The sequence below is a fragment of the Nannospalax galili genome, unplaced genomic scaffold (assembly GCF_000622305.1).
Source record: "Nannospalax galili isolate Female #2095 unplaced genomic scaffold, S.galili_v1.0 scaffold336, whole genome shotgun sequence".
Taxonomy (NCBI): domain Eukaryota; kingdom Metazoa; phylum Chordata; class Mammalia; order Rodentia; family Spalacidae; genus Nannospalax; species Nannospalax galili.
The window spans coordinates 6,862,926-6,888,026 of NW_008343385.1; the positions used below are offsets into that span (position 1 = coordinate 6,862,926).

The following is a 25,101-nucleotide window of genomic DNA, read 5'->3' on the forward strand; positions in this document are numbered from 1 at the left end:
TTTCTTTCTTTCTTTCTTTCTTTCTTTTTTTTTTTTGTCTTTTTGAGAGGTTTCCCTATAGCCCCAGGTGGCCTGGTACTTGCTATGTAGACCAGGCTGGCCTTGAACTTGCTGGAATCAAAGGCTTCCCACTACCATGTCCAGCTTCAAGGACTGATTTTCATTTGTGCCATGTGACTGTCACGAGCACTTAAAATGGAGATTTTTTTTTTCCAGAGAAAATGAATGTCAGACATTTGGTGACTCCCTTTTGTTCTTTAGGAAATAATTTTTTTGTTCTCACTCCCAGTCATGTTTCTTGTGACTAAAGAGTTTGGTGAGCTGCAGTATCATGATATTAAACTCTTGGAGAAATCCCGGGTACTTCTGGGAACACTAAGAAGCTATATTCAGAAATATGATCAAAGGTCAGGGCAGCATATTCGGAACAGAAAACCTGTTGGGGAAGGACTGTTTACTTACAGAATGAGTGAGCTCTTTCCTGCCCAGGCCTTATGCTCTTGGTCTGTGTGTTTAAACCCCACACGTTCACTCTTGCTGGCTGCACTAATGACTTTCCTACCACACAATCCAAAGCAGCTGTGAATAGCCTGACTCAGGGGATGAGACTCGATGACTCAGTATCTAGAGCCCCTGCTTTAGGAGCAGGTGAGCAGCCCAAGGTCAGGCAGCAGGAGTGGGCGTTTGAACATCTTCCTGGTGACTCATAGCCTGCCTTTTTGAGGGAAGGCATCTGTGCTGGCCCCAAAGCCACACTCACCTCCCTACTCCTGTCTCATTGTACTGTGTGGATTGGGTTCAGATCCTTAAGGACACAGCTACCGGGTTCGCAGTGCAGGGGTTTTCTATGCATATATTTATTTTATAAAAGGGAGACACCTTTTTTTAAATTTTAGTTTTTCTTGAATTTTTTCAATTTTTACACAATATAGTTTGACAGTGTTTAGATTCCCCTCCCCTAACTGCACCTCCCTCCCATGGACCCAACCCAATTTAGTGTACTCTCTTATATATAGCAAATACACTATATATAGCACTTCAAAAGGCACCAAAAAGAGACAACACCTTTTATGTAGCACTTTTCTTATTTGACAATGTCACATGACATGTACAATATCAGCCTGTTGTCAATACCATGGCTATATTACAGTGGTGACGACTGTGCCTCATTTCCCTTTATCTTTCTCAGCATCCAGGACAGGATGCTCCTGCCATCACAGAATATTAGAGAGGGAGAGTGCAATGCTTCTGAGGACATCATCTGCTTAATCTGCTTTGCAGATGACTTAGGGACACTCACTAAGTGCAACTTTTGAACATAAAGCTTTTGTTTTAAATATCTTTTGCTTGCCTGGTCGTATGCCTGAGGTTCACAGCTTACATAAGCCCACTGATCCCTAGAGAGCTATATACTTGCAAGCTATAGGACATTTTCTTTAGGAAGGTGACCATTTAGACTAAGTCTGTTGCTTGCCCACAGTAAGTAGAAAACTTTGCAAAGTGTAGAAAATTATCTGGGGAACTGACAGTAGAGGTCAAGTTTACAGGCATATGGATCTGGCCTCAGAAGTTGGAGGGCTAAGATTTAGTGTTTTTCTCATAAAGGCTTTGTGCATATCCATCAGAGAGAAAATATAGTTGTTTTTTTTTTTTGATCTTTTTGAGACAGGGTCTCCCTGTAGCCCCAGCTGTCCTGGAACTCACTATGTAGACCAGGCTGGCCTGAAAAAATATAGTTTTAAAAAATATTTATTATTTGTATGAGTGTTTTGCTTGTATGTATGTAAGTGCACCTGTATTGTGCAATGTCCAAGGAGGTCAGAAGAGGGCATTGGATCTCCTGAAATGGAGTTATGAATGGTTGTTAGCTGCCATGTGGGTGCTGGGAACTGAACCAAGGTCCACTGCAGGAGCAGCTGGTGCTCTTACACTGGGCTCTCTCTCCAGCTCCTACAAATGTATTTTTTTTTTTTTTTGAAGCAGGGTCTCCCTGTGGCCCCAGCTGTCCTGGAACTCACTATGTAGTCCAGGCTGGTCTTGAACTCACAGAGATCTGCCTGCCTCTGCCTCCCAAGTTCTGGGACTACAGGTGTGTGCCACCACAAATGTATTTTTAAGTCAGCATTTTTTCATGAAACATTGTTCAAGAATGTGTTATGTCATTTAAAGAAAAGGACTTTGATAATTTAATAGCGAAAATTAACTAGTTGAACATTTTATTTCCTTAATGTTTTGGTGGGGATTACTTTTAAAATATTTACTATCTTTCATGTTTAATTATAGTGGCTTTCTACCTTGTATTTCCTGGTTTCAGATGTCCTGAATGATGCCATATTTGATGAAGATCATGATGAGATGGTGATTGTGAAGGACATAGATATGTTTTCTATGTGTGAACATCACCTTGTTCCATTTGTCGGAAGGGTAAGGTTTTCCTTGTTTCCTAATAATTAAAAAAAGTATATTGAAAGCTGGGCATGGTGGCGCACGCCTTTAATCCCAGCACTCGGGAGGCAGAGGCAGGTGGGTCTTGAAAGTAGGATAATTACATTTAAAACTGTCAGCTAATTCCTAAAATTCTCAACATTTACAGTTACACATAAGTTTTTACTATTTATCAATATATCTAATCTAATAATTGAAAATTTGAAAATGAAACCAAGCTGTGTGTGGTGGCATATGCTGATAACTCCAGCACCCAGGAGGTAGAGGCAGGAGGATGGGGAGTTTGAAGCCAGCCGGTGCTACATAGGGAGACTCTGTCTCAACAACAATAACAGCGACAAAACACAAAGCAGATGGTTCAGGGACCAGCCTTTCATCTTAAATACCATGTTAATAGGTTAGAATACTGAGGTCAAAGTAGCATTTTCTTAAAGGTAGTTGCTGCAGGCTCTCAAAACCTTTGTCCTTTATTTTGAGTGAATTTGTTTTATCCAAAATCTATGTGTGCAGAGAATCACACGACATGAGCAGGGACGACTGCAGTTTCTGGAGCCAGAAGTTATGGTATTAGAGGATTTAATTTGATTCCATCCCTTTTTATATTAGGAAAAAAGAATCAGCTGCAAGATAGATAAGAAGTCATCTAGTATCTTGTCATTAAACACACCTTTGAGAACATGTAAGCAAACGAGAAAGAGATGTCCTATTTCCCCTACTCCATAATAGTTTAATTCTATTTTGACTTCTTGTTATTTATTTTCAAACAGAACACTTGTAGGAGATAATATGAATAGCCATTACCTAAAATTAATAAGTATTAATATTGCTTCATTTTTGTTATTTCATTTTGGTTTCTTATGGAGGTAAAACAGAAACAGCACAGCACACAAAGTTGTGTTTGTGTTCATTGCTATGTATTATTACATTGTACAAACACACCACAGTTTACGTTCTGCTCTTGGTGGGCATTTATATTATTCTCTTCTTTTGTTACCATTACAAACAATGCTGCTGTCAGCTTTCTTTTGGTGTACATATGCATGCATGTCTTTTTCTTTTCTTTTTTTTCCTTTGTCTTTTTGAGACAGGGTCTCCCTGTAGCCCCAGCTGGCCTGGAACTCACTACGTAGACCAGGCTGGCCTTGAACTCCCAGAGATCTGCCTGCCTCTTTTAGGGATGCATGCATTTCTTTAGGGATGTATCTAGGAGGGATTGTGGGATCCTAAGGTATACCTGTGTTCACCTTACTCAGTGCTCACCTTTGGCTCTGCAAAGTGGTTATACCAGTTTGCCCTCCCAGAAGTATACAGGAGAGCTCATTGTTGAACATTCCTCTAGCACTTGACACTTCCCTCTGAAGTTAGCATTCAGTTCTCTATGTAGTAGTGTTCTCTTATCTCTCGCCCCCTCCTTCTCTCTTCCTACTTCCCTCTTTCCCTCCTTCCCTCCCCTGCCCCTATCTCTTTCAACACTTTTATCATGGAAAATTTCAAACATATATAATAACAGAAAGACTAGTACTATGCAGTTTCATGTTCCTGTTAACTAGGTTTAGCAGTCATCAGGACAGGACCAATCATATAATACATAGACTAGACCCTTATGGTTCAATATAAAGGCAAATCCCAGACATAGTTTTTTCCATAGTATCTTCTAGTATGTCTCTTTAAAAGATGAGGATTAGATGACTTTATATCCATACACAAGTGCCAAGGATCCAGGTGCAACCAACCATGACTAGTAATAATCAGATACATACAGATTAGAGACACATGTGCTAACATCTAAGTGTTATTAGCAAAAACAATGGGTCTTTCTGTAAGAAACAGTATATTTTAAAATGAAATGGAGATATTTTTTAAAGGTTAAAAACTCATTCAATTTTATGTCTTACAGGGTTTATACTGAGTTCAATATTGTATAACTGTATTAATTCAACTGTGAACCTAAAAATTTTGTAGCCACTTTTGAAAGAGATCTATCTTTGCTCTGGAAATTGTTATTAAAAAGAAAAAAAACCCAATTTGGTAAATTAACAATAGGTCTTTCAGACTTATTAAAGAATATAGAATGTGTTGTACGTAGCACTAATTATTTGTTGGCATTTCTGAAATATTTACTGACTCACACTAGCAATTAATATGCATCTCTAAAATGTTTCTTATTCACAAACAACCACAGAATTAATATAGATTACCTTAAGTAGCATGTAATAGCCCATATTTTTTCCAGTTTCAGAAAATTTTACTGCCAATCTGTTTAAGGAATCTAGTTAATAGTCACATTAGGCTGGGAACGTAGAGACTCAGGAGTAGAATGCTTACCTAGCATACATGACGGCCTCAGTTCAACCTTTTCAGTATTGAAAAGAAAAAAGGAGTCACATTTGTATTTACATTGCATTCGATTGTGTGTCTTAAGTGCCTTTTCTTTTGAAATAGCCCTCCTAGTGAAGAGTAGTTATTCTGCAGAGCGGTCTAACCTTCCGGATTTGTTCCATGCACCCCCTGGACTGCCTATAAACTGGATTAGATTTATGCTTCTAGGCTAAGCATTTCTGACAGAAGTAGTTCACAGGGTGCTGGGGACTTCACTTTCTATCACATCAGGAAGCATGCAGTGTCTGGCCATCCAAATTAATCATGAGGGAACCTTTCTGCTCATCTCTGCCTTTTGTTGTAGGTGAGAAGACAGGCTTGTCCAGAAAAATGTAGAAAATTAGTGGACTTGCTGGACGGCACCCAAGGCCCTGTTCTTAGTCTTTCTCTGTTGCATTCTGATGTCTGCAGTGATGATGATTTCTGTGTTTAAGTGTTTAAGTTCTTTTTTTTTTTTTTTTTTTTGTCTTTTTGAGAAAGGGTCTCCCAGTAGCCCCAGCTGGCCTAGAACTCACTATGTAGACCAGTCTGGCCTCGAACTCACAGAGATCCACCTGCCTCTGCCTCCAGAGTGCTGGGATTAAAGGTTGTCGCCACCATGCCTGGCCTGTGTTTGTGTTCTTGCTAGCTTTGTCTTTTAGATATATCATTTAGTGTGATACTCTTCAAAAGTGGGCATTCAAATGACGTAGGATGTTAAGGAACATAGTCCAAGCTATAAACACTTTCTTGCTCACCATACAAGTATACAGATTTCATGTGGTATAGAAAACCTTGGTTCTATGGTAAACTTTTTTTTTTTTTTTTTTTCGGTCTTTTTGAGACAGAGTTTCCCTGTAGCCCCAGCTGTCCTGGAACTCACTATGTAGACCAGGCTGGCCTTGAATTCTGCCTCCTGAGTGCTGGGATTAAAGGCGTGGGCAACCACGCCCAGCTTTCTATGGGAAACTTATAATTCTCTAATTTTTCTTTGAAATGCCTAGCACTCAGGTGCTCCTTTATTTCAAGAGGATAGTTCTCAAACTCTTTTTTTTTTTTTTAAAGAAAACACTATTACATCTAGGGCTTTTATTTCTTCTTGTATATTAAGCCATGAATTCATAGGGAATGGGCTCCAGCAGCTCAGGCTCTTTTCCGTTAGTTCTCACAAAGTGTGCTTCTCTGGGTGGGGCGGGCTGGCGCTACAACTGAACCCAGGTTCCTTTCTCCTTGGCTTCCTTTTTTTTTCTGGTCATTTTCATTCATGCACGTTAATTCTCTTGGCAAGAACCTTGCCCTTAACTTGCTTGTTTGCAAAAATGCCAACAGCATGCTGAGTGACGTAGACTCTCCCAGTTTTGCCATGGTAATATCCATGGGGCATTCCTTTTTGAATAGTACCCATTCCTTTAATGCCTACAATATCACCCTTCTTGTAGATTTACATATATGTGACCAAAGGAACAACTCCATGTTTTCTAAAAGGCCTAGAGAACATATAGCAAATACCTCTTCTCTTTCCCTCTATGTTTATCATTTTGGCGAATCACTAGAAGATGACTGCTCTGGCAGAAAAACTCTCAAACTCTTAAAGCATAATGCTCACTAAGTACTACTACATGGTTTCTATAAATGCATGCTCAATATTAAATGAACAAATGAAAACTGTTTAATGTTGGCATTCATCATGCAGCTGTACCTGTAAGTTTATGTTTGGTTAATTGCCAAAATGACCTCTAATAGTAAGTAGCCTTTTAAAAGAGCTAATGTTTTCTTATACCTTAGTTGTTGGCTCAGCAAGCGGTAACATTCAACCATCGCTGTGCACTGGTCCTCTTTAAGATAACAGTAATAGATGTGTGTTGTTGCAGGTCCTGGCAAGAATCCAGTTCATAGACCCATGTTCTTGCAGAGCCACAATGGTGGCTGTGTCCTTTTTTCCCTGTCAGATGTTGGAGCTCTCCAGCAGCTTAGAAGGGGCAATCAAGCATGAAAGGGCATAGGGGTGTCTGTATAGCAGGGCTCAGGAGTGGGATTCTTAAGGCCACTGTGATGCATGGAATGGCAACATTTATATATCCAGTTTCTGCATTGAAAGGAGTCTCTCCTGAAAAAGGGTCATTTTCCTTTTACTGAATATTTATTTTTTCCCTTGATAGAGGAAAGACGTCCAGATTTGTATCAAGAATTTAACCTTACCCAGGAACATCATAACTGTACTTTAAAATTGGCATCTGTGTAACAAAACAGTTCTTTTTTAAAAAAATATTTTATTTATTATTTTTATTTTATGTGTATGAGTGTATTGCCTGCATGTATGTGAGTGCACCCGTATTGTGCAGTGCCACAGAGGTCAGAAGAGGACTTGGATCCCTGGAATTGTAGTTATTGATGGCTTTTAGCCACCATGTGGGTGTGGGGAACTGAACTTGGGTCCTTTGAAAGAGCAGCCGGTGATCTTTACCAAACTGTTTCTTCAGTCCCCAAGAGGTACTCACTAGCCCCTCAAACAGTTCTTGTATAGCTGTCTTTTACTGTCTTTTTTTTTCTTTTCTTTTCTTTTTGAGACAGGGTCTCCCTGTAGCCCCAGCTGTCCTGGAACTCACTATGTGGACCAGGCTGGCCTTTAACTCACAGAGATCCGCCTGCCTCTGCCTCTGCCTCTGCCGGGATTAAAGGCGTGCGCCACCACGCCCAGCTAGTTTTATATGATTTTTAAATGTGTGTGATTGCTTGATTTAAAAAATTTTTTTAATTGAATTTTTGTGTATTTCCTACAGAACATCTCAATCTTAATCATCTTTATACCCCTTTCCCCATGGCCCCCCACTGGAATTCATACATTCTGTCATTTGTGTTAAGGCCTATTGTGTCAAGTTTACAGCAATGGTCTCAGCATGCACAAGACCCATGCAAACTCAAGTAGACAAAAACCCAGTATAGAACTGGGGAAATGGACAGCAAACCCCAATCTTCACTGAAAAAAATATTGGGAACTGATTTGCTGGGTGAGGAAGAGCTGATCTTCCAAAAACGAGAGACTCTAGATAGGGTGAATAGACCTCAGTAGATGAATTTGCATTGAGGAATGTCTGGGGACGCTAAATTACTAGATTTTTTTTTTTTTTGTCTTTGAGACAGGGTCTCCCTGTAGCCCCAGCTGTCCTGGAACTCACTATGTAGACCAGGCTGGCCTTGAACTCACAGAGATCCGCCTGCCTCTGTCTCCGGAGTGCTGGGATTAAAGGCGTGTCCTACCACACCCGGAAAATTGCTAGATTTTTAAGTCTTAAAGCTTTCATGGGTTTTAAAGACACATCATCCCTGTGATGAATTTACATGTATGTACAGTATAGTATTCCTATACTTCCTTATGTTGTTATCAAGACGTGTTGTCTGTGTCTTCATTTAGATGATAATTTCTGTCTCTTCTCTGAAGGTCCACATTGGTTATCTTCCTAACAAGCAAGTCCTTGGCCTCAGCAAACTTGCCAGGTAAGTATGACTGGATGGTGAACAGGAAAATAGGTTTATAGAATTGTTCCTATCTGCTAATAACTTTTCTCATCAAGATTTCTTCCTCTACCTATACTGATCTAACTTAGAAGTCATATTGCAGCTTAAAAATCCATAATTTCAAAGGCAATCCTACTTAGGGAGCTGAAACACTCATGCCTCTGTCTTCTCCCCCACAGCTTATCCCCTTCTCTCCCAACCTATCATTGAAGTGTCAGCTTACAACTTTCTTTGTAGTTCTCCCTAACTGGGTAAGATTCAAGGTTGCCTTCAATCCACCCCTCAGTGGAGGATTAGTTAACAGTAAGGGTGAAAGAGGAAACATGGGTTGGGGTTTAACTGTATATCACTGTCTTTAGACTTTGGCAAGGAAGGATATAGAAGAACACTTATATTTATGGAGAACAGTTGTCCAGTGCCTTGTAGGAAGTATTTCAGTGTTCATATAATAAGTCATGTATGTGAAAACAGGACCAGGAAACTGGAGTTGGCTTCATACAGTAAGAGCAAGTCTTATGAAGATATATGTCAAATATCCCTCCAAAGCAAATACTGCTTCTTAGTGAATGCACACTAATTGAAGACCTTTGCCCATCTCACTATTCAAAGCTTCTTGCCATGGTGTGTTTTTTTGTATCTATGAATGGATTGGAGACAACTAAAGGCTTTCCCATACACCACTTTAATGAGTTCCTTCCACTGTGTATTCTCTTTTAAAAACTTTTTCTTTACTATTTTTGTTTTGTGTATGTGTGAATTGCCTGCATGTATGTAAGTGCACCCATGTCATTCAGTGCCCGAGGAGGACAGAAGAAGTGGTCAGATCCCCTGGAACTGGAGTGACGGACAGTTGTTAGCTGCCACATGGATGCTGGGATTTGAACCTGGGTGTTCTGTAAGAAGAACCCATGTTCTTAACCGCTGAGCCATCTCTTCAGCCCCTCCACTGTATATTCTTATGGGTACTAGAAAAGGGCTTGTGATAATGCAGCCTTCTCGTGCTTTATTGGGGATTTTGGCCAATATGAATCCTTTGATGTTTTCAAACAGAACTGGATTGATTGGTGCTTTCCAACATTACTGACACAGATAGGTTTCTCTATAGTGTTAATACTTTCATGTTTACAAAGGGAAAAACAACAACAAAAGTGAAGTGTTTCCCACATTGAGTATACATGTAGGGTTTTTCTCCACACTGAATTCATTCTTGTATTCTAAAGCTGCCCACAAAACACATTCATAGGCTATCTATCCACTGTGAATCCTTTCATGTGAAAGAAAGAACTGGGACAAGTAAAGGATTTTCCTATTGCTTACGCACAGGGTTTCTCTCCAGTGTGAGTTCTGCTGTGTCTAGAAAGGAACTGTAACCACTGAAGGTTTTCCCACATTGCTTATTTACATAGTATTTCTCTCTGGTGTGAATCTTTGCATGTTTCAGAAAGCACTGAGGATAACTGAAGTCTTCCCATCTTCCCTCCTTACATTCATATGGCTTCTCTCTGTGTTTCTGATACTAATGGTTTGTGTCCAGTCTGAAGTCCAATGGGCACACTTAGGGATGAATGACCAATTAGGACTTCTGTATCTACACAGATTCTTCATGGTTTTAGGCCAGAAGGAGTTTTCTTATTCACTGTGGGGCCTGGAGACCAGATGAAGGTTTGAGTGTCTTCTTTATGTTCAGAGTCTCTCATCCACTTCACTTTCAGCTTTTTTCTGGAATTTTTGTAGTGCTTTCAATGTTCTGATCTTTCCGTTCTTTTCTATTTCCCAGATTTTAGAAGGTTCTTGTATCTTACCTAGGACTCCTGGAGGTCACAGAGTGATGGAGGCTAAGCCACCTGGGGATACTGTCAGTATGTGAGCTATCTGAGTAGCTGTTTTTAGACTTTGGATTGAACCTACATGTGGGGATTTGGCCTCCACCTACCTTTCTTTGCACCTGTGCCTCAGGTGTCTCTGAGAGTCTTGCAGGCCAGTCCATTCACTTCTAGGCCCTTTGCCTCTGCAAACACAAGGGTATGCCTCCCTTAGCTTTGCTTACTCTTGTCTCTCTGGGTCTCTTTGAGACAAGGTCACCCTGTAGCACCAACTGGCCTGGAACTTACTATGTAGACCAGGCTGGTCTTGAATTCACAGATCTGCCTGCCTCTGCCTCCCGAGTGCTAGGATTAAAGGCGTGCACCACCACATCTGGCTGGGTTAATGAATTTTTAAAAATTCTTTAGGTACTACTTTTGGTTTGGGTTTTAGGAAGGAGAGGTGATATGCATGCATGGCAACTTCTGTTTAGCTGGAAATCAATGTGAGGGTTTATGTTCATATAGCCCTGATAGACCACCAGTATTTTGTTGCCTCTAACTGTCCTTTTGTGTTATAATTTGTTAGTATGGAGTAGTAAATCCTGGGTGATGGGGGAAGTACTGGGAGGGTGTTCGTGTGTGTGTGTGTGTGTGTGTGTGTGTGTGTGTAACAAAATGAAAGGGTAGGCAGTGAACATGTAGTCATTGCATTTAAAGCTAATCTGGAATCACTTGATTGAGGTTACAGTGACCTTGTCATAATTGGAGCAAATCTCAGTGATTGGCTATTCTGTAGCTCTGATGGGTTCCTGCTTAGACAGTGGGACTTGCGTAGTCTGGCAATGGTGACCCTCATCTTTTTCAATTATTTGTTGGAATCTGTATAAACCACCTCAGTAATTTGACAGCTGCCCTCCACAGCTGTTCTTTTTACTTTATCTCCATTTCCATTTTTTCTAATTAATTTCCTCTAAAAATTTGGGATAATATGGGTTAAAAAGAGAAACAACTTCCCAGTTTTCTGACCTCATTTTTGTTCAGCAATCATGCCACATACTAGGGCTACTTGGCACCTTGAACAAATGATAGTATATCCTGTCTATAGCTGTTGTTGGGACAAGGCCCTTAACACAAATTCAGAAGTGCCTCGGCTCCTGGTGGTGATTGTCTCTAACTGCAGTGCGAAGGGGCTCCTGAAGAAGAATATTGGCTTCAATGGAGGGAGCCAATCTTACTGTAATTTTTATTAGGATTTTGTCCCCAGTCACTTATTCCTAAATAATAATAAAAGCTAATGATTTCATGTCAACTGTGAATAATAGAATCTCTAGGAAAATCAGTGATTTTTTAGTTTTATAGTTTGCAGTCTTATAAAATCAGCATGCTTACTGTGGAAATTCAGTCGTCGTCTGCCCCCCCCCCCTTCCAGCAAGACTGCTGACCCTACACCTTTCTCGTGGAAATTCTGGCGTTTTTGAGACTGTAACCGACTGTTCATATGGGAAATATGGAGTTGGGGGATAGCGTCCATAGTAAAATGAAGTTTCACAGAGCACTGTAAGCTTAGCCTTGCTCTTTTGATTTCCCTCTCCTCTGTGCTAAGGATAAAACCCAGGGCTTTACTCACTCTAGGCAAGTGAGTGCTTCTACCATTGAGCCACAGCCACAGACCCCTGGACCTTGAAGACCATCCTTTGTGTCAGCACTATGAGAAGTGGATTCTAGAGTGACCCAGTGAGATCAGAGTATGAGTGATAACTCCAAGGCACAAGGGGACAACTTGTTATGTCCTTTCTTAGTGAAAAGAAAAGATCTCGGATAATTAATCTCCCACGAAGCAGTACAAAAGAACCCATTGTTAGCATGGGGATTTACCCTTAACTAATAGGATTAAAATTTAAGAATAAAACAGAACATCAAACCAAGGAATCATGTGTATGTTACTTTCATATATTTTGTAAAACCTTTGAGCAAAGGGTCTGTTAAACAGAAAAGTCAACTAAAATTTCATCCAATGCCTATTTTTAAATATTTTTTTCTTGATTTTACTTATTTTTTTTATGTGTATAAATGTTTTTGCCTGCATGTAAGTGTACCATGTGTATGCAGTGCCCATGGAGGCCAGAATGGAGTGTCAGATCTCTTGGAACTGGAATTACAGATGGTTGTTAGTTGCCATGTGGGTGCTGGGAACTGAACCCAGGTCCTCTGCAAGAGCAGCCAGTGCTCTTAACCACGGAGGCATCTCTCCAGTCCTCTCCCAACTGCCTATTTCTTGTAAGAAGTAAGACTCTTTAGAGACCGAAGAGAAATAAAGAAAGCTGCATGTCTTAGCAAAACTTCACTGTTCATTTTAATCTTGTATGTCAAGTTTGTTGTATGCTTACCTTTAAATGAATGACCTTTCAGTGCCAGTGAAGTCAAATATCAAACAGGAAAGCCTTAAGTAACAAGAAAACGCCAGAAGTGAGTTGATCGGATTCAACTCTAGTTGAAATCTAGAGTAAACTTGGACTGAATAGAAATTCTCTTTGTTGCTGAAAGGCCATTTGATTTTTTTTTTGCCTTCAAATAGCTGAGTGAATATTATTAAATCTTGAACTTGGAATTGCGATTCCTTGGGACAGTCATGGCTGACCTGTATATCGAGTACCTCCTGTGGAAGGATTCTGTTGTAGCAGCCACTGTGGTGACCAGAGAGGAGGGCACAGCTGTACCCTCGAGGAGGGCAAACAGGGTGAGGTCACGGGTACCACAGAAAGTCCAATCTTATGCCCAAGGCCCTAGGTTTGGGCCCAAGCACCAAAAGCAAGTTTGCTTTGGAGTTTCAAGCTCAGAGCACCCAGGACAAGAGTGGCTGTCAGGGCTGGAGAGAGCCAAAGGTGGAGCTGAGCAGAGTCCTAAATGGGGGAGAACTTCTATGTGTGATTAATGCTGAGCAAAGGCAAATAACAAAGTAGGAGCAAGGCACAGTCCAGTGGGTGGGGCCAGATTGATTGACAGAAATAAGAGATTTAGGCAAGGGTGACTAGGAGAGAGAAAAAAGGTAGAGTTGGCTTTGGGTTGTGGAGGCAATGTTCTCTCATGCCTCTCCTTTCTCTCCTGATCTTTTTCTCTCATTATAAAAGTAGCATATTACCAGGCTTGATGGCTTGTGCCTGTTGTTCTAGGCTGAGGCAGGAAGATCCTGTGAGCCCAGGACAGGACCCAGATCAGCCTGAGTAGTATAAGGAGACTGTTCCCCAGCCCAGTTTGAATTTCTTTAATTGGATACAGTTGAATTTTCTTCTGAAAGGTCCTAATTTTCCATTTGTTTGCATGTCTTTTTTTATTTATTTTCTACATATGAGAAAACACGTGATACTTGCCTTTCTATATTCAATTTATTTCATTTAGTATGATGCCTTCTAATTTCATCTATTTTCCTGCCAATGATAACATTTCATTCTTCTTTTTGACTAATACTGCTCTGTGTGTGTTTCACATTGCCTGTCCATCGATGAACAGGCACCTAGGCTCGTTCCATAACTCAGCTTTTGGGAATAGTTCCATGCTAAGCATGGTGTGCAGGATATCATTTCCTTTGGATACATGCTGGGAGTGGTGCAGCGGGCTCATAGCTTGTATTTTTAGGTTTCTTGAGGAACTTTCATACTGTTTCCATCATGGCTATCGGAGTTTACATTTCCACTGATGTTGTACAGGTTCCTTATTCCCCTGCATCTTCATGAGGCTTTGTTGTTTTGTTGTTGTTTTTAGGATATTAGTGATTCTGACTAGAATAAGATAGAATCTCAGTGTAGTTTTGAATTTCTCTGATGGCTGAAGATACTGTTTTTTACTTTTTTATTACTGACTTACACAAGCTCCTTATGTGTTGACATAGGTAGGTGATACAAATAATTTTTCTAAGTTTTCTTTTACCTCTTGATTTTGCTTTATTAAAGTATTTTGTTAGTTTTTGGAGTATTTTTGTTTTGTTTTTGTTGTTCTTGTTGTTTTAAGACAGGGTCTCACTATGTAGCACTGACTGGCTTGGAACTCACTATGTAGACTAAGCTAGCCTAGAACTCAGAGCGACCAGGCGCTGCCCTCCAAGTGCTGTGATTAAAGGTGTACCCCACTACACCTGGCCCATTTGTTTTTGAGACAGGGTATTGCTACATAACCCAGAATGGCCTTGAACTCTCTATGTAGCTGTGGCCAGCCTTGAATTTGGAATTCTCCTACTTCAGCCTCCCGAGTGCTGGGACTACCAGCATGTACTACTGTGCCTGGCTCTACAGTATTATATTTCCATAAAGAAACTGCATAAACTTTTCTGGAGTCACAAATGCTTTATGCTTATTTGTATTTGTATGGGCTCATTTTTACAGTTAAGTCTTTGTTCCATCTGGAAGTATCTGGGGCAGGAGTGAGGAGGAGGCCCCCCACAGCTCTCAGATTCTCCTGCCCCCAACAGCACCCTGCTTCTGGCCAGCATGTGCTGCCTGCTTGCTATCTTGCTGCTGCCTCCTTGGGTGTCTCTCATCTTTCCCTGGACTGTGCACTAAGCTCCCGACTCTGCTCGGCTGACCCCTCCTTAGGCTCCTTGAATCTGCTCTTCTGTGCACTCAAGTGTTCTTTCTCAAGTGTGGGTTTAGTCTAGTCGCCCTGTTCTTTTGTGGCTTCTCATAACTTTTTTTTTTTTTTTTTTTCGTTTTGAGACAGAATCTCCCTGTAGCCCCAGAGAGCCTGGAACTCGCAAGGTAGACCAGGCTGGCCTCAGTCTCACAAAGATTTGCCGCCTCTGTCTCCCGAGTGCTGGGTCTAAAAGCATGCACCGTCATGCCTGACTACTCATATCTTTTAAAGATGAAGTTCAGGTTCTTTGGAGTAAGTTAGAAAACCCCCAAAGAGTAGAAATCAGAAGTCCAAAAGCAGAAAATACCTTGTCTGATGCCTTAAAAACCTTTAAAAAAGGGGCTGGAGAGATGACTCAGTGGGTAAGAACACTGGTTGTTCTTGCAGAAGACTCAGGTTCGAATCCCAGCACCCACATGGCAGCTAACAACTGTCAGTAGCTCCAGTCCCAGGGGATCCAACAGCCTCTTCTGACCTCCATGGGTATTGCACGACTTGGGTGCACTTACCTACATGCAGGCAATACACACATACACATAAAATAAAAATATTAGGGGCTGGAGAGATGGCTCAGAGGTTAAGAACACTGACTATTCTTGCAGAAGACCCAGATTCGAATCCCAGCACCCACATGACAGCCAACAACTGTCCGTAACTCCACTTCCAGGGGATCCGACAGCCTCTTCTGACCTCCGTGGCATTGCACAACACGGGTGCACTTACCTACATGCAGGCAATACGTGCATACACATAAAATAAAAATAATAAATAAAATATTAAAAAAATAAATAAGATTAAAACCTTAAAAAAAAAACTTTAAAATCTTTTCTTTTTGAGACAGGGTAGTACTCTGTAGCCCAGGCTGGCCTGGAATGCAGGGTGGTCCTCTTACCTCAGCCTCTTGATTGCTGGAATTGCAGGTGTGGGCCACATGCCCAGCAAAACTTTAAAGACCATTAGTAGAGCTCGAAGACCTGTGCATGGAAGTGACGTAAAGAGAAGTCCGATTGATGCTGGAGGGCAAACAATAGGCTAGATTGTCTTTTTTTTTTTTTTTTTGAGACAGGGTCTCCCGTAGCCACAGCTGGCCTGGAACTCACTATGTTGACCACGTTGACCTTGAACTCACAGAGATCCACTTGCCTCTGCCTCCCAAGTTCAGAGTGCTACCACTTTTTTTTTTTTTGAGACAGTGTCTTCCTGTAGCTCCAGCTGGCCCAGAACTTGCTATGTAGACTGGGCTGGCCTCCATGTCACAGTGGTATACCTGCCTCTGCCTCCCAAGTACTGGGATTAAAGGTGTGTACCACCACACCTGGCCTTAGGTTGTCAATTTTATGAGTATTCCTGAGCTCAATTTACCATTAATTTCTATTATAATAACAATTCAAGAACATAGAAGAGTCTAAGGCTACTTGAGTAATTTGGTGAAGGCACGTATTCCTGATAACAGCATGATAAGGCTAGCAAATAGTTACAGATTGATCTTTTACAAATATAGTTGTGAAAATTCTGAATGTTATTCTAACATGTTAATTGAAATACTTTTTTCAGACCCAAGGAGGCTCATTCCGATATGAGTGATTTACATTACAATAGTTACTCAAGTGGAGAATGTGGTGACTGAGGTTGGGATGGTATCCCTGCCATGTATGGGCATCTTGTATTCCAGGGAAACAAGCAACTCCAGAGAGAATCCACAGAGCTTGGGCAGCACTAGAGCCACATCTATCCCAACTCCATATCAGAGGAGGAATATGAGTCTTGATTAGGAAGAGCAGGAGAAAGAAGAGACCTGTAGGCATGTATTCCCAAGGCCCTGGTCAAAATGAACACTACCTATGCAGCTTCTAGAAAGCCCAAGACAGGGCAGTAAAGGGGTGCTGGAGAGATGGCTCAGCGGTTAGGTTAAAAGTATATACCACCTCTTTCAGAGGACCTGAGTTTAGTTCCCAGCACCCACATCACCGGCTCACGGCCTATGACCCCAGCACCTGCACTTACATACCCACACACAGGCCCACACATGTACACATAATTAAAAATAATAAAAATAAATCTTTAAAAATCCCAAGGCAAGCCAGGTGTGGTGGTGTATGCCTTTAATCCCAGCACTTGGGAGGCAGAGGCAGGCAGATCTCTGTGAGTTCAAGGCCAGCCTGGTCTATGTAGTGAGTTCCAGGACAGCTGGGGCTACAGGGAGACCCTGTCTCAAATAGACCATAAAAAAAAAAAAAATCCCAAGGCAATCATTTAATTAAAATGGCACCAAGGAGATAGCTTTCCAGGCAGCTAGCAGGAATAAGTGGACATTCTTTAATGTCCCCCCCACCCTGGCATTGGATTTTGTATGGAGCCCAGGCTAACTTGAAACTTAGTATGTAGTCCAGGCTGGCCTTAGACACCAGTCCTCCTGCCTTAGCCTCATGAGTGCTGGGATTGCATGCTGGCACACCTGGCTGCTGATTTAAAAAAAAAATGATTCATTTTAGTTTTGTTTATGTATATCTGCCTGGTTTGTGTGTGGTATATGTGTGTGAATGTAGTACCCATGGAGGCCAGAAGATGGCATTCTATCTTCTAAAGTGGAGTTATAGGTGATTTTGAGCCACCTGACTTAGATGCTGGGAACTGAACTCTGGTCCTCTACAAGAGCAGCAAGTGCTTGTAACCACTGAGTCGTCTCTCCAGCCCTGAACACATGGCTTTTTTTGCTGTACTTTTATCCAAGACTCAAAAGATTCTTACAAATGAAGTTTTAAGGGATAGTTTACCAAAACTAAAAGGAAATGAGCCACAGATGGACAAAGAGGGCAATGGCTGGAGTTGGCAGGTAGAGATACATGAAACATATATGATATTGAAAGTTCCACAAAAGAATAAGAAGCCAGAGTTGTCAAGGAAAATTGGGAAAAAGACCAAATATAACTCTGAGAAATACAGAAAAAAAATCTGATAAATGACACTGCTCATTAAATGGCAGATAAGGCACAGATGAAAACATAGCGAACCAGAAGATTGTCCTGAGGAAATTGCACAGACCATCATCCAGAGACAAGTGGGCAGTATGAATGAGAATTTAAGAGGACTGAGAGTCTGATATGCCCTTAATTATAGTTCTGAGACTCAGCAGAGGTAATGGGGTAGATACAATGTTAGACAAGGTAAAGCCCAGAAAAGTTTTCAGAGCACATGTAGAGTATTAGCTTTCAGGTTCAAGGAGCCTAAAAAGTCCCAGATAAGATGCAGATTTAAATCCCTACAGGACACAGCATAGTAACCTTCAGGGTATACATAGTCAAACATCATAAAAACAGCCACAGAGAAAAATATTGATTACCTACACAATAACTGTAGCTGACTGACACTTGGCTTGTACATGGCAACATTGAAGGCAGATAACTATTAGTGTCAGATGATAACTCTACTCCCAACAAATGCCTTCAAAAAATTATCTTTCAAGAATGAGGGCAAGGGCTGAGGATGTAGGTCAGTTGGTAGAATGCCTGCCTAGCATGCATAGGATTCTGAGTTTGATCCCAAACACTGCTCAAACCAGGTAAGTAGTGCATGCCTGTGATACCAGCACTTAAGCAGTAGAGGCAGGAGGATCCGAAGTGTATCCTAGACTACATGGCATGTTCAAGACCATTCTAGAATAAATGAACCATGTCTTTTTAAAAAATATTTTATTTATTATTTTTATATTATGTGTATGTGTGTATTTCCTGCATATAGGTAAGTGCATCCATGACATGTAATGCCCTCGGAGGACAGAAGAGGCTGTCGGATCCCTTGGAACTGGAGTTACGGACAGTTGTTAGCTGCCATGTGGGTGCTGGGATTTGAACCCAGGTCTTCTGCAAGAACTCTCCAGCCCCTATACCATGTCTTAAAAATAAATGAAGGCACAGTGTTTTATTCCACTTGGAAGAATGGTATGAAATGCAGAAAAGGCATGGTAAATCTAAGAAGACCTCCTTACTTGAAAAAGGAGACAAAGAAAGGATAAATAAGCTCCCTGAGCACAGGGAACATTTGCCACATCTTGTAGGTGCTCAGTAAACATCTGCCTGAGGGGCTGAAGAGATGGCTCAGCAGTTAAGAGCACTGGCTGCTCTTGCAGAAGACCTGGGTTCAGTTCCCAGCACCCACATGGTGGCTAACCATCTATAACTCAAGTTCTAGGAGATCTGACGCCCTCTTCTGGCCTTTGTGGGCATTGCATGCACATGGTGCACTTGTATACACACAGGCAAAACTCAAGTAAATAATCCAAATTTTTTTTTAAAAAAGAAAGAATGTGTGTGTGTGTGTGTGTGTGTGTGTGTGTGTGTATGTGTATGCCTCTGTATGAATGATCCATCTCCCTTCTTCCCAGTGTTGGGAATGGAGCCCAGGACCTTTACATGCAAGGCAAGTGCTGTGTCACTGAGCTACACCTCTGGCCATATGAATGCTTTTGTTGATATGAGAACAACTCCCTGTCAGAAATAGGCAAGTACTTTGGGGTCTTTAAAAAAATGTCAGACATTCCTATTAAAGTACAGAGCAAAATATGGATACCCAGTATTTGTCTAGTTTTGAAAAAAATCTCAAGAAAAAAAAATCATCTCTCTAGCCCCAGGCACTAACTCTTAAATGGAGTCCAAATTCATGAGTGAATGGTAATGTTTTAAAGAAAAGATACATAGCACGAATTGTCACCCTCACATGGACCGTTCACACTATTATCTAGAAAGGGGAGAATTCGTCACTGGACAGGTTGTATTAGAAGACCAGGAGGCTCTTATTTTGGGAAAGGGTTAAGCCTATGCAGTATTTATATAAACCTTTTGTAAAGACACATATGAAGAAGTCTAATATGCTGTAATCTGATTACTCTAATAGATTTAGTTGGTGCAGTGGTTGGCCTACTATTAATTAACAAATAGCCTTTTTATTTTTAACTTGAACTTCAAGCTTTGCTAAAACAATATAATTAATGAGAACACTTGAGACTTAGCTAAAGTTGATGACTTGGGAGCTGCAAGATCTGTTACTTCCCTCTAATTATGTCTTTCCCAAGTGAAGGCTACACTTGGAGACTCATTAGTCGCCCCCTTCTGTCTTTATGGACATAAGTGCTGCCATGGTGTGACTGGTGGTCTCTGTTCAGATGCCTCTCCATGTGGGACCTGAATCTCTGTCTCTCTCCTTCCCATAAGCAGCCTCCCCTGCCCTCACCCCATCATCCATGCAACAAAGTCCTTTTCTTGTCTTACAAGGAAGCTTTGCCAATTTCATTTCACAAAACATGACTAACAAAAACAATTCTTTCTCTTCTAGGATTGTAGAGATCTATAGTAGAAGACTACAAGGTAAACTTTTCAACCATGATTCACAGAAAACATTTCTTTTTCTTACAAAGCTAGTATTTGTGTTCTATTTATAATAAATAGGATGTAGAAATCAAAACCTCCTGGGGCAGGGTATAAAAGGGAAAGTCTATGTTTTAAGCCTACAGGAGAAATCCCTGTAGTGTTCTCATACTCCTTCACATTATCAACATTTTCAAATCAGATTTTTTATGTTTAAGTGGGCTCATGTTTTATGATTGGCCTCACTTCCCCTCCTTTCTTTTTCATTTAACAAATCTTAAACATGTCCCCTCCTCCCGTAAGCATTTCATTCACTTTGTGGCTCTTTAGAATTCCATTGTGTACACTAATCCCTTAACCAGTCTCTGCTCTAGTAGATGGATGAGGATTTTGTCAGTCTTACAGTAGATGCATGCTTCAGTGAGCACTTTTTTATGTGTTCAAGGACAAACTGTTTTTGTCAGCATAAGAAACTGAATTACTTAGGTTAAATCATTGGTTTTCAACAATTAGCTGCTCTGTTAATCCTGTGGCTCGCTATTTACTAGTTCCACTCTACTTCTATGGGGATGCTTGTAGTCAGCATCTGTGCTCTTACTGCACACACAAGAGACAGTTGCCATTCTAGTCTCTTCCCTGGTGAGATGCTGGGGGCCAGGGAGTTCTTCAGCATCTATAGTGCTGATGAGGGAACTGACCGTGATCTTCCTCAAGACTCAGCAGACAAAGCGAACTGGAAAAAGCTGGTGTGTCTTGGCTGTTGAATCTCACAGAAGTCTGCTTTTTAGGATGGCAAATATTCTAGAGGCAAAAAAAGCTTCTAGCTGTTTGTATCTGACTTTTCAGCTGAGCTTTGTCACATCCACAGTTCAAGAGCGCCTCACCAAACAAATTGCAGTAGCTATCACAGAAGCCTTGCAGCCTGCTGGAGTTGGGGTAGTGATTGAAGCTACGTAAGTCCAAGCCTACCTTCGATGATGTCTTAGTAGCACAAACACCTACCGGGCATTTGGTGCTGCCCGGTTTTTCTAGGCCCAGGGAATGCAGCACAGTGGCTGCTGGCAGTTACCTGCTGAGGCCAGAAGCCTTTTCTCCCAGTCACTGTGGTGCTGACAGAGGGACCAGGGGATGGGAAGTTTTGTTGTTGTTGTTGTTTTTTCCTTTTGTGAGAATTGTGGAAGTGTTTGAGAGTCATATGCACCATGGTAGAGATGTGTCTAGTCTGTGGTATTTTTGTGTCTTGCTTTTTTCTTCAGCATTTTGTTAGTGCAAGCAGCTTTTCTAATATTTTGTCACACATTTGCAAAATAGAAAAACTAAGAATTGCTAAAAAGGGCAACCAAAGACAATTCTTTTTAAAAACAAGAACAAGTCTTTTTTATTTTTTAATTTAATTAATTGCTGACTGTGGTTTTAGTTAACACAAAATAGTAACTGCTTATGGCATGCCACATGATATTTTGATACATGTGAACACTGTGTAATGTTTAAATCAGGTTAAATGTACCTAACTCCTCAAACATCTTTCCTCAATAGTAAAAGCATTTAAACTCTTTTTTATCTACCTTTTGAAATAATGCAATACAGTGTTGTCATTTCTACCTACCCCACTCTACAAGAGCAGGCCCAGATTCTTCACTGTATTTAACTGTAACTTAGAGCCCATCGGTCAGCCTCTCTCCTCCTGTGTACTCTCCCAGCCTCTGGGAAGCATAGTCTACTCTCAGCATCCATGTGATCCACTCTTTTTTGTTTTTGTTTTTTTGAGACAAGATCTCACTATGTATCCCTGGCTGTAGACCAGGCTGGCTTCAAACTAACAGAAATTCACTTGCTTGCCCCCTGAGTGCTGGGATTAAAGGTGTATGCCACTATGCATGGTATGATACACTCTTGGATCCCAAATTCAATCCCACATCAGATGGGAACACGTATGCTGTCTTTCTGTACCTGACTTATTTCACTTCCTATAACATCTCCAGACATTAGAACTTCCTGCACAATGTGGCAGGCCCTGAATTTTGCACCATACATGCCCTCTGACTTTACCATGTTGTTTTGATTATTGTTACCTGGATTCTGCTGGCCAGCATTGTTGAGTATCTCTCTGGACACTCACACTTGTGTAGTGTCCTCATGGCCCTGACAGTGATTCAAGCAAAAATTCTGAATTTCTTTTGATCTAGAAGTCACGTGTCTCTGTAGATAATCCGATCTTATTTTCACCCAGGAAGAGAATTCCATTTTCCTTCTTGTTTCATGTATCAAGGACTCAACCACTGATCAGAATAAAAGCTGTATGATGTAAAAAATTTCAAGAAAAAGTTTAATATTTTTCTGAGAAGGGATATTTTGATACACTTGGTAAATGTGAACTGGGATTGGTCTGGGCCTGCTTTTTTAGCTAAGTAAAAACAAACCAGTATTGTCTACTCCTTTAAACAACCTCTGTTTTTCTTAATTTATAGACACATGTGTATGGTAATGCGAGGGGTGCAGAAAATGAACAGTAAAACTGTGACCAGCACCATGCTGGGGGTGTTCCGGGAAGACCCGAAGACTCGGGAGGAGTTCCTCACACTCATCAAGAGCTGAGCTTGGGCGTGCTCGGTGGCGTGCAGCTGCCACCACTGCTGGCATTGTCTTTCTTGGTCGTGCATTCCATTTTCAATTGGTATACATGTGAACTTCATTCCTCATCATGACTTGTATTTAAGAATTATTTATAGATAACTCAAATAAAAATAATTAACCAAGAGGTGAGCCCTCCACTTTCTTCTGGCCATTTTTTTAGTGGCTATGTTAAAGTGAACTGCCAACAGTGTAGGTTATATGCACCAACCACTGCCATCTGGATCACCTGAGGGTGCTGGCAAGGAGGAGACTCATGTATTTGGGTGAAATCGTAATCTGACTCATTAGCAGAGGGGCACTGGGCACTGAAGGAACTATGGCCACTACACTGTGTCTTCCTCCTCCTGTAGACATGGTATAATGCTGAAGAAAGTGCTAGAAACAGTCTACGTATAATGTACAGCTTTGGTCTGTGAATTCAAAGACCCACGGGCTCTACTCTGCCTTGACCATGTTTCTGAGAACAGCAGTGACATTTATTTTTGATATATTTATTAACGTTCCTGCTGTAACATTAGTCTCCAAGGGAAAATGGTGGAATATTTGTGTTTTTAATTTTGTGGCTGAGTTAAAAATGCACGTTTTTCAGCTTCTATTTTTTAAAATTTGAGTACAGGGAATTTATTCCTGGAGTTGTTTACGATTTTATTCTCATGTCAACATACAGGGATTTAGAAGTTTAACTCTCTGTGCCTTGAGAATATCACACCATTTAGAGTGTAGATACCTTTTCATTTTTTAAAGAAAGCCATTATTTTATAAGTTTCTAAGTGCCAACTCTGCACATAATGAGTTATCACTGGTTTCCCTTTAAAAGTTCCTTGGAAGTTTACTTTGTGTTTCCCAAACAGATGCCTCAAAGCAGTTTTTTAAAAATCTTATGAAATCTTTTTAAGTATTTCCAGGATCTTTTGAGAGTGCCCATCCCTATCAGGTCTGCAGACTCCCAGCTCTTCTGGACTGGAAGGAGCATAGAGTGAGCTGACGGAGGCCTGCATGGGGGCTGTGCCCACTGCTCTGGCCAAGCCTACTGTTGCTGTTGGTGTCCAAGAAGATGCACTGGGGACTCCTCTTTAGTTTCCTTTCTGGTCCATGTGGGTCTTGTCTTCAGTGTAAGTCTGTTCAGACGTGTAGGGATTTCGGTTTAAGAAGCTTGCCTTATTACTATTTATCTTAAAATTTCCTCACCTGGGGCAGTGTGGGCCAAGTTAAAGCACAGCACCCCAACTCCCCTGCAAAAACACAAACAGTTGTGCCATGAAGAAGCCTCTCATTTGGTTGACACAGAGCTCTTTGAATCGATCCTGTTCCTTAACTAGAATGAATCACTTTGCTTGCTTCCTCTGGCAGTCTTGTCTCTGCACTTAGACGCTCTTTAACTGATGATCAAGAATGATGACAGAGCTGCTTTTTTCATTTTTTACTTTATAATTAATTTTAAGTTCTACTTTTCCCTGGTACTTTCTGTATCTGGAGTTTCTAAAGTAGTTGTGGTTGATTTTGAGTTCCCCTTTAAATCTAACCTGGTAGGAACCATAGCCTAACTTGATAGACATTTCTAGGTAGAATGCTAAGCATTCAACTCATGTTTGGTATTTCACAGTAAAAAAAGCAACTGTGACTTAGAGGACCAAAGAAATTGTTAGCTCTACCTTTATCTTTTTGTGACTGCTTGCATTCCTTTCAAGTGACTCTCCATTGAGACATTCTGTGGAAGTGTTTTTAGAAATCTCTGTTGTCTCATCCCTACCTGTGAAGTAACAATTGTCTGTTTCACTCTGGTCTGTAGTGCTTCAAAATTACCTTTTCATATCCATGATGCTGAATTCATTTGGGGGATTTTTAAGAATTTGATGCACTTAAAAATACTGTTCAATTACACTGTTTGAATTTTCTGTATGTATATGTGTGTTCCTGAAGTTGGTTCTATTTAAATTATTAAAGTGTTATAATTTTGTTCTTGTGAAAGTTTTTTTTTCCGTCAGTATAAATATGACACATTAGTGGGATTATTTTGGTTCTATTTAGCAAAATAATCATCATAAGGGCTTCGTTCATCCAGTAAGCTCTTAGAATATACACCTCAATGAGAGGTTACCTTGACAGAAGGTAACTTAGGCACTGACAGTTTCTATGTGATGTATGATGGGAGTATTATTAACTGTAGCCTCTTTCTGGTAATGGGCAGGGGAGGTCTAGGGTGAGAGTCAGGAATCAAAGTACTTCCATATTCCTCTGTTATCCCAATTCTAAATTGGATAATGGCAGCCTTCTAAGGACCGGTACCTCTTCCTCCTAGGAAGCTGTTGAGGAAGGAAGGTAGGGAGAAGCAGAAAGTGGAAAGGGTTTCCTTTCCTATT

General features: G+C 40.9%; 1 protein-coding gene and 1 pseudogene across 3 annotated transcripts in view; one reads left to right on the forward strand and one right to left on the reverse strand.

Annotated features, from left to right (window-relative positions):
* The window catches only part of Gch1 (GTP cyclohydrolase 1), a 46,135-nt gene extending 21,437 nt beyond the window's left edge, over positions 1–24,698 (forward strand). For 2 of the 3 annotated variants that reach the window (XM_029566684.1, XM_008839543.3), the window contains 5 exons: positions 2,315–2,424; positions 8,243–8,298; positions 20,076–20,107; positions 20,976–21,060; positions 22,576–24,698. In XM_029566684.1, the coding sequence (XP_029422544.1) occupies positions 2,315–2,424; positions 8,243–8,298; positions 20,076–20,107; positions 20,976–21,060; positions 22,576–22,702 (410 nt within the window). In that variant the 3' untranslated portion in view covers positions 22,703–24,698. The remainder of the gene's footprint in view (positions 1–2,314; positions 2,425–8,242; positions 8,299–20,075; positions 20,108–20,975; positions 21,061–22,575) is intronic. The other variant, XM_029566685.1, reaches the window with a different exon arrangement.
* Positions 5,878–6,728, reverse strand: LOC115071434 (annotated as a pseudogene).
* Positions 24,699–25,101: the final 403 nt, after the last annotated feature.